The sequence below is a fragment of the Sinocyclocheilus rhinocerous genome, unplaced genomic scaffold (genome assembly GCF_001515625.1).
Source record: "Sinocyclocheilus rhinocerous isolate Xijiao unplaced genomic scaffold, SAMN03320098_v1.1 scaffold275, whole genome shotgun sequence".
Classification (NCBI taxonomy): domain Eukaryota; kingdom Metazoa; phylum Chordata; class Actinopteri; order Cypriniformes; family Cyprinidae; genus Sinocyclocheilus; species Sinocyclocheilus rhinocerous.
The window spans coordinates 81,042-91,306 of NW_015659967.1; the positions used below are offsets into that span (position 1 = coordinate 81,042).

The 10,265-nt window shown below is 36.3% G+C and overlaps 1 protein-coding gene across 1 annotated transcript in view; it reads left to right on the forward strand.

Moving 5' to 3' along the window:
* The window catches only part of tom1l2a (target of myb1 like 2 membrane trafficking protein a), a 38,241-nt gene extending 28,547 nt beyond the window's left edge, over positions 1-9,694 (forward strand). Inside the window, exons 11-16 of the mRNA XM_016533750.1 lie at positions 126-294; positions 445-562; positions 644-719; positions 4,030-4,095; positions 7,910-8,055; positions 8,912-9,694. Coding sequence (XP_016389236.1) covers positions 126-294; positions 445-562; positions 644-719; positions 4,030-4,095; positions 7,910-8,055; positions 8,912-9,110 — 774 coding nt within the window. The 3' untranslated portion in view covers positions 9,111-9,694. The remainder of the gene's footprint in view (positions 1-125; positions 295-444; positions 563-643; positions 720-4,029; positions 4,096-7,909; positions 8,056-8,911) is intronic.
* The last annotated feature ends 571 nt before the right edge of the window (positions 9,695-10,265 follow it).

Consider the following 10,265-nt stretch of genomic DNA (forward strand, 5'->3'; position numbering starts at 1 on the left):
CCGTTTCAGAATCAAGCTGTATTATAATATTAGAATGCCTTTATTATGCCACTATATAACAGGTGAAGTAATAGAGAGTTGTTTTGATTCTGATTGATAACAACGTGTGTGTTGTGAATGCACAGGTCCTGAATGAGGCTTCAGAGGAGGATAATCTAATAGATTTGGGCCCTGCTTCTCCAGCAGTGGTCACTCCTCGGGTCAGCACTACACCCACATCCACCCTGCAGCCTCCTCCTGCTGCTGCTGCTCCTGCTCCTGCTGCATCTCTCTCCACACAGCTGGCAGGACTTGGTGAGGGTCTCACGAGCACATCTTAATTAGGATGACAATATAGACTAAATACAGCCAATAAACCTTAAAAATCAGTTCATTTAAAACCATATACATCGAAGTATTTAACATGATTTTTTTTATGACTTTGTCATGATTTACTCCCGGTAGAAGTGGGTGCAGATAGCGTCATCAGGACTCTCAGCTCTCTGACTGCTCACAACCCTCAGGACGACTTTGACATGTTCGCCCACACCAGGTCCAGCTCTCTGGCTGACCAGCGCAAAAAGTGAGTGCCATTTCCACACCACTATAGTTAAACCACATAAAAAAACAACAACTCTAAACTATTTTCTCTGCTTATTTCCAGCGTTAAATACGAGGAACCTCAGGCTCTGGTGGGCCTGGCGTCTGCTTTAGACATCAGACAGCAAAATGCCACTGGGGTGAGTTTCTTACTGCATGTATATTGATAGTGATGAAGGGTTTGGGTTTTGTGGGGTGCTAATGGCTGACGAGACTCTCTGATCACTGCATGTTATTACTTCACTTAGACCTCACTGTTTCTCAGAAGATGGGGACTCGCACTAGTTTTGAATGGCAAATTTAACACATTTCTAGTCCTCTGCCTTTGCATGTCATTCGTTGTCACTTTTGGCATAAAAATGCTCCTGTTCTCATGTATTGGCACTATGAGGTCTTTATGGAAGAATATAAGTTGCTGCCTTCATAAGACCACAGTGCTATGTATATTCCTTACAAAATGCCACTACAATAATTGTTGCTGTAATTAAAATGTGATGATTGGTATTAGCCACCATTAAACTTAATGTCAAAAAAGTTGTTCTAAGTTTCTACACTCAGAAAAGTACAAAGCTGTCTGGGGTAATACCACACGCTAAAAGGTACATCTTTGTGCTGTATTTGGCCGAGATATAAATATTTGAAAACCTGGAATCTGAGGGTGCTAAAAAATCTAAATACTGAGAAAATCGCCTTTGAAGTTGTCCAAATGAAGTTCTTAGCAATGCATATTACTTATCAAAAATTAAGTTTTGATATATTTACGGTAAGAAATTTACAAAATATCTTCATGGAACATGATCTTTACTTAATATCCTAATTATTTTTGGCATAAAAGAAAAATCGATAATTTTGACCCATACGTTTCTTTGGCTATTGCTTAAAATATACCCCAGCGACTTAAGACTGGTTTTGTGCTCCAGGGTCACATATTAGTACTTTAAAAGTACATATTAGTACCTTTTGAAAGGACATTGCCCCAGTGACAGCTTTGTACCTTTTTTTCTGAGTGAAACACAGTTTCAGTGTCAGTGACAAATAAGAGTGTCCACAATAAAGAAAAGGAACATCTTTGTCATGGTCACACCACATCACTTTTTGAGGACGTTTTTCAAATATTTTGTTTTGTAATAAATAATATATAATAATTAAATAAATTTAAAAAATAACATGTACATAATTATTCAAGCCTATGCCAAGTTATTTAATAAGGTTTTCGTTCTTTTAAAGGGATAGTTCACCCAAAAATGAAAATTCTGTCATTAATTACTCACCCTCATGTCGTTCCAAACCCGTAAGACCTTCATTCATCTTCAGGACACATATTAAGGAATTTTTGATGAAATCCGAGAGCTTTCTGACCCTTCATTGTCAGCAGTGGAACTGAAATGTTCAAGGCCCAAAAAGGTAGTAAGAACATTGTTAAAATAGTCCATGTGACATCAGTGGTTCAACCATAATTTTAAAATGAAAATTCTGTCATTAATTACTCACCCTCATGTCGTTCCAAACCCGTAAGACCTTCATTCATCTTCAGGACACATATTAAGGTATTTTTGATGAAATCCGAGAGCTTTCTGACCCTCCATAGACAGCAATGCAACTGACATGTTCAAGACCCAGGTTAAAATAGTCGATGTGACATCAGTGGTTCAAGAGAAGAAATTGTTGAATTAAGTTGTTATTTTTGTTTTCTTTGCGCACAAAAAGTATTGTCGTAGCTTCATAATATTACGGTTGAACCACTGATGTCACATGGACTATTTTAATAATGTCCTTACTAGGGCTGTCAAAATGGCTGAAAAACGAAATTAGAATTTTTTACTTAAATATTATCAATATTCGAATTCTATTCGAATTTAAAAGGCATAATTTCAGTTCGGGGGAGAAAAAGCTTTTGGCTTCTCTCCTGAGGCCACAAGAGAGCGCATCGAGCAAAATATTATGCACGTTTCTTCAAAGCATAATAAAATAACACGACTATCTTTGAAAAAAGTGCATAATGTTTAAAATAATGTTTATAAACCATATATAATTATTAAAGTTGCTTAAACAATTAGAAACAAAACTGCATCATGCATGTATGTATAGTTTAATACAAAGGACCGAAAACCAATCACAAAGAGTACTTTCTTCATTTAAAAACTTGAGATGCAGTAGGATGGGGAAAACCGCCATAAAGTCTTGAGACATGTTTTTTAAAAGTTGAACTTACATTAATTTTACATAGCTTTCTAAACATGCGGCTCTCTTGTGCGAGACGCGAGTGCAACGCTGATGTCCCTCTAGAAAATGCGATAAATATGCGTTCTGTGTGAACGGCTTGGTTTCGGTTTTGACGTCAACAACATCTTCCCCGCATTGATTGTTCTCTTTTTCTGCAGTATTTTGAATGAACAAAGTAGCAGCGCCGCATCTAGTGGGTTCAACTGGATAGGCTAACAAAAGCATTAAAATGCAATGGCACTTACATCGTCGTCGCATTTCGTGCGCCGCTGATAAGGCTGCCTGACGCACACCTAAAATTAGAATCCAACGGTTTTGCATTCAAATGTGGATTTTTATTTTAAATTCGACGAATATTCGAAATTCGAATTTTTTTTTGACAGCCCTAGTCCTTACTGCCTTTCTGGGTCTTGATCGTGTTAGTTGCATTGCTGTCTATGGAGGGTCAGAAAGCTCTCGGATTTCATCAAACATATCTTAATTTGTGTTCTGAAGATGAACGGAGGTCTTATGGATTTGGAACGACAAGAGGGTGAGTAATTAATGACAGATTTTTCATTTTTGTGTGAACTATCCCTTTAAGAGTTTAATTCTTTTAACAAGGCTTTTGTATCACAGGACAGCTGTATCATCTTGCCAAAAAAAAAAAAAACACACTGAATTTACACACGATCATCCTCAGTCAAGTGGTGTGTTCAAGTTATTGTGTGTATCATTTTATATTTATTTATGAATAAATGAATAGATCTGGGCACAAAAGGAGCACCAACTCATTGACCCTTAAATAAGATCCCTTATTATTCTATTAGTGGCAGTTTAAGGCAGCTAACTCAGTTTTTAACTTGAACACAAAAACATGTTTTTGAATAAACTTAATATAAAGAATTATGAAATCTTCAAGAGTGATATTAGGAAATCATTATAGACGGATTGTATCTCTGGTACCAGACATGCATGTGTTGAAATCAGACAAGGTTACATAACGGACGTGGTTTAGAGGTGCAATTCATAGCGATCAGCCCATGGGTCAAAGTTTACACCTCTTTTCCCCCCCTCTTTGTTTGTTTGTTTTTCCACTCCATCTACCTTAGTTCATTGACTCAAAGTTACTTTCTCTTGCCTTAAATGAAACGCGCTTCAGTTCTCCTGAAGACGGAGGTGTATTTGTTTGTGGTGGGTGCTTTGTTCTTCTTCACATCTGTAAGGTGTTTTCTGTTGTTGATTTAGCCAAATGTAATAGGTCCTAACGCTGAGTTGGAGCCCATAGACAGCTGGCTCATTACCCAAGGAATGGTGAGGATTTCACCAGAACCACTGTCCCCTCCGTGTCCACCCACGTCCGTTCACGCAGCCCTGACCTCGATCTCCATCCCTTACCTCCCACCACCACTAAAACACACCCACAGTAAAAGGGAGAGGCGCTCTCTCACAGCCTGCTGCGGTGATCCTGATTTGATATGCGGAGGAGCCGCTCGCATGTGTTAAGAGATCAGCCAAACATGAAAAATCTGGCTTTATTTACTCGCCCTCATGTCGTTCCAAAGTTCTGTGCTGTTATTTTCCCAAGAAAACAGCTCTTACATGAGAGTTTATAATGACCACAGCTGTCAAACTCCTATAAAGGTATATAGTGCAACAGTCGGGTTAAATAAGTACAAACTACATTCATTTTCTCTATAGGAAAATAGATTTTTTTTAAACTGATGAACCTTTAAATGAAAACTTCACCCAAAAATGAAAATGCATTCACCCTCAGGCCATCCAAGATGTAGATGAGTTTGTTTTTTCATCAGAACAGATTTGGAGAAATTTAGCATTACATCATTTGCTCACCAATGGAGTGAATGGGTGCCGTCAGAATGAGAGTCCAAACAGCTGATAAAAACATCACAATAATCCACAAGTAATCCACATGACTCCAGTCCAACAATTAACATCTTATGAATGGAAAAACTGTGTTTGTAAGAGACAAATCCATTATTAAGACAACTTCAAACTATTGTTTTTGGCTATTGATGAGTCGTCTGTCCATAATATTGCTTTCTCCAGTGAAAAAGTTGTCTTATCTGAATCAGGAGAGAAATATGCAAAGATGAAGTGCCATTTAAAAGCAAAAACTGTTCTAAACAAATATGAATTTTGCTATGAGAGGACAACAGGGGACTTTTTCACTGGAGAAATTGTTTGGATTATGGACTTGTATTTTGCTCAGAAGTGATGGTTTAAAGTTAAAATGCCTTAATGATGGATTTGTTTTGTTTTTTCAAACATTCAGCTTTTCTGTTCACAAGACGTTAATTGATGGACTGGAGTCATGTGGATTACTTGTGAATTACTGTGATGTTTTTATCAGCTGTTTGGACTCTCATTCTGACGGCACCCATTCACTGCAGAGCATCCATTGGCGAGCAAGTCATGTTTTTATTTTTCATTGTATGGAAAAAGCAGCCTCTTTTTTTTATTTTATTCTCAACATCTCTGATCTAATAACTCCTGAGAGGCTCTAGGCCCATTTCTGGGCTCTTTTCTTTGCTCTGTCCCTTTTACTGTGAATTTCTTCATCACCTAATTTTCATTGATCATCACAGGTAGGAAACCCTTACTTTTTTCAGGGTAAAAGCAGTAGATTTCATCTTATCTATTTCATTTCATACACTAGCTAGACCCTGGACTTTAACATGAATTAACACAGTTATAACCGGCCCTCGGCTCATGGAAGGTTCTGAATCCTGTGTTCTGTACAGCTCCAAACTCAGGGTTTCAAAAGACGTTCACACTGATAGAGATGCGCAGTAAGAAAGTTCCCTGAAGTCATTCATTTTCATTGAGAGCTGCTGATTCCAGGTAACATGAGCAACAGTGACTGTTGACGATGCAGTGTGGATGTGTCTAGTGGTGCAACAAAGTTTAACTTTATGCAAATGAGCTGCAACACCAATAAGAAATTTAAGATCTTTCTCCCACAGGAGAATGCTAGTTTTAGTGTTCAGTCCATCAATAACATTACGGCACCCAACAGTATGATGAACACCAAAAATGCACTACCGTTCAAAAGTTTAGGGTTTGTAGGAATTTTTAATGCTTTCTTTTGCTCACACAGGCTGCCTTTATTTTATCAAAAATATAGTAAAAATAGAAATATTTTTACAATTTAAAATAGCAGTTTTGTATTTGAATGTATATATTAAAATGTAATTTATTTCTGTGATCAAAGCTGCATTTTCAGCATCATTACTCCAGTCTTCAGTATCACATGATCCTTCAGAAATAATTCTAATATACTGATTTGCTGCTCAAGAAACATTTATTATTATTATCAATGTTGAAAATAGTTGTATGGCTTAATATTTTTTATGGAAACAGATAGATTTTTTTCAGGATTCTTTGATGAATAGAAAGTTTAAAAGAACAGCCTTTATTTGAAATAGAAATATTGTGTAACATTAGACATATCTTTAGTGTCGCTCTGATCAATTCAATGCATCTTTGCTGAATAAATGTATATAATCAATCAATCAATCGATCTTACTGACCCCAAACTTCTGAAGGGTAGTGTAAATAAAATAGCTGTCAGTGTGAATACATTTTATGCTGTCCAGTAGTTTGGTTCTTCATATCTTAAACTGGACAGCTGTGTGGTCAGAGCCTTTCCATTTACATGATCTCCATCATCACTACTATTGACAATAACAGAGAAAAACTCCCCTCCTCACCTCATTAATTCACAACATTCTAATCTGAATGAAAGTCCTCTTCTCACATTTGTAGTTTAGCAGATTTAACTTAACCAAAATAACCAAAAATATAACCTGGGACGAAATAAATATGAATGAATGCATATTTTTATTTATTTATTATATTATATTTTGAACAGTGTTGGGGAAGTTACTTGACGCAAACTACAGGGATTCAGAATTTCCGGAAGTTGTTATATGATATAAAACTGAGCGCTGTTTGTTTTTAAATAGCCAATACTTATTTAGTCATAAGTTCTCGGACCTAAATAGAATTGCATAGAATTTTAGACAAACTCCAAATTCAGACAAATTTACGAAATTTTCAAAAACAGAAGAATGTGAGCATTTGCTGACAAAGCTGATCCAAAAATGTCCAACAAGTTGATTTATTTGGCCTGGCTTTTGAAAAAGTAGTTAGAATACATGATGTATAAATCTCAATTTCAAAAAATTGACACTGAAGACTGGTTTTGTGGTTCAGGGTCATATTATATTATATTATATTATATTATATTATATTATATTATATTATACTATACTATACTATACTATACTATACTATACTAAACTCCACGTTTGGCTGCTGTATTATTTCTCTCCTCATTCCAAACATTAAAATAAATAAATACATACTTACATACTAAGACATTACATTAAGAAAATGAAATTTTCTTTTTGTAAAGAAATGCATACATTGCCACAATTTAAATATGTCCACAAAACAAATTTCATACAGCTGAATAAATAATTATTTTTGTCCAAACTATGGACTTGGTAGTGTTTCAGAACTTTTATTTTGAATCTTGATTTTAACAAATAGAAGAAATGTCACTGCAAACTTCTTGTGGCAGTTATGTTTGATTAAAAAAATAAAAAATTATAACACCGTAATGTACAAAAAAAAAGTACAAACAATTCTGTCCTGTCCTGTCCAGCAGACATACATGGAGAAATGTTCACTGTAGGGGGAGCTCTTGTGCCGCTGTTCTCATGTTGCTGTCAAACTATGATTATCAAGCTCTGATTATGGAGCTTCTCTCACAGAATAACCTATATTCTTAATGATAAACCCCTCTCTATTCATTCAGAAGCTTCACACTGCATCTCTCCTTCAGTGTCTTTTTTTCATTTTTCACTGTCACAGCATGTGAAACAGTGTTGCTCCAGCTCTATGTGCAAGTCGTGTGTGTGTGTGCGAGTGTGTGGCGTGCGTGTTTTGGCTCGGTTTGACGTTGATTGCATTTTTCTGTTGCTATTTTCCTCTCAGACTTTCTGGTGATTTTATTGTTTGTGTTTTTGTTTGTCGGGGGTGTTTTTTGTTCTTTCGTGGCTTTGGGGGTCTTTGGTTTGTCCATGGCTTTGCTCCATAGATCCCCGTATCGCAGTCCTCTGTCATGGATGACATTGAGGAGTGGCTCTGTGCTGATGTGGTGAGACTTCTTTACCTTGATTTCATTCTCTCTGTTTTTGTTTCCATGGTAACATCACCTCGTCTTACTCACTTTCATTTTATGCAGTATTATCGCCATACATATACATATATATGTGTGTGTATGTGTTACGATATAACTAACGAGGTCATATTCAGAAGACAATGAAACCCGCTCGCGCTGCGCCGCCGCGGTCTGCGAATTGAAGAGCGTGCTGAAAGACGGAGACGAAGTCTGCCGCGGTTTTCATATGAAATTTAAAGGGGATTGACTCTGAGGCGATCACGAATTTGTGTACAGTTTATGTAGCTAATCGCTATAGCCCCGCTAAAAATGGCCTAGCGACGCCCATGCTTCTTACGTCCATTTCGGAGAACGAGGACAAATATTTCAATCGATCGCTCAGGCATTTAAGTGGCACCGAAATGATGCACCGAAATCTGCGTTCTGATTCGGTTCTAGTACATACCGGTTACATAGGTACCACCGGGTTTCGGTACACAACCCTACATAATATATCTGTGTGTACTGTGTATATATTTATGTATATATAAATGCACACACATGCATGTATATATTTAAGAAAAATGTTACGTTTATATATTAAATATATTTATATATGATATAAATTATATGAATATAAATGTATACATGTAAATATTTTCAAAATATATGCTGTATGTGTGTCTTTATATATACATAGTAAATATACATACTACACACATATATTATGTAAACAAAAACTTTTATTTTCGATGCGATTAATCGTTTGACAGCACTAATTAAAATACTATTTCAAATTTGCATTAACTATATTAAGCCTACTGTATCATATTTGATAGGCAAATTTCTAAGAACTCTAAGTTCACATTCATCTAAAGGTTTAACAAACAGATCCATTTGGAACGAATAGATTTTTTTGGACTATTATTTCATGGCAAGCTTTAAACTCATGAATGCAGTTGACAGTTGTTCTCCTGATGTCTCTTTAGAGTTCGACAAGTTCTTGGAGGAGCGGGCCAAATCCGCAGACCAGGCTTCACCGCTGGCCCCCTCCGGAGAGCCCAGACCTCCAGTGAGCTCGTCTAGCAGCAACCGCAGGAGGACACAGCAGACGGAGGACAATCTCTTTGCCTTGTAGAACAGTGACGGGACAGATGCTCTCGCTGGTGACCGCAACCACATTCCCTCCCTTTACAAACCTACTGATGTTATACGACAGCAAGACCCCTGTCTAATAACCCCCACCGCCTGATAGAGCACTGTGAGAATCCAGCTTCATAACCGCAGACTTTGAGCTGAACGGCGCAGTCAAGCGATGGCTTAAGCAAATATGTAGCCAAAATGATTCTCTTTAGAGAGCTCGCTTCTTTCATTCCTGTCAAATAATAGTCGAATAGAGCTGATTGGTTTTGTATTTATCGTTCATTAATGAACTAACGCTCTTAAAGTTTGTCATTCTATGAGGTGAGGTATTCATGTTGGTCAGTTCTTCTGAGTCAGCTATGGATTGTGATTCAATCTGTCTCTGTGGTAAATAGAGCAAGAAAATATTAGATCTTAATCGGGCGTAGGAGCGCAGAGACAGTGGGTCGTCGCTCGTGATTGGCCTGTCATGTTTATGAGGCTCTGGTGAAGAAAAGTGGCTATATTCTTGTAATCATCATGTGTGGATTACCAAAGACAGAAGAATGAACGCCTTTTCCATCGATAAAGGTTTTTGTACAAATATCTTGACTTTTTCAAAAGAGTTGAGGTTTGCTGAGCCATTGCAGTTTTACGGTTTTAAAAGCACCGTTTGAGGGCATTTTAAAGCATAGATCAGATGTCTGCATATGCAATTTAGTGATCCAAAAATATGAAACATTTGCTTTGAAAGAATGCATCCTAATTTTGGTTATGATGTAGGATTTACTGGAACAGGCTCATTTAAAAACAAATGTCATATGTCATCCCAATATCAAAAGAAATATTTTGATTTCTACAAAACCGTCTTCAGCATTGATAATAATAATAATACAAAATATTTTCATCCGTTTTCAACATTGATAATAATAATAATAATAAATACTTTCAGCTGTTTTCAAAACTGTTTTCAACATTGATAATAATAATAGTAATAATAATAATTATAAATATTTTCAGCTGTTTTCAACATTGATAATAATAATAATAATAATAATAAATATTTTCAGCTCTTTTCAACATTGATAATAATAAAAAATATTTTCAGCTGTTTTCAAAACTGTTTTCAACATTGATAATAATAATAATAATAATAATAAATATTTTCAGC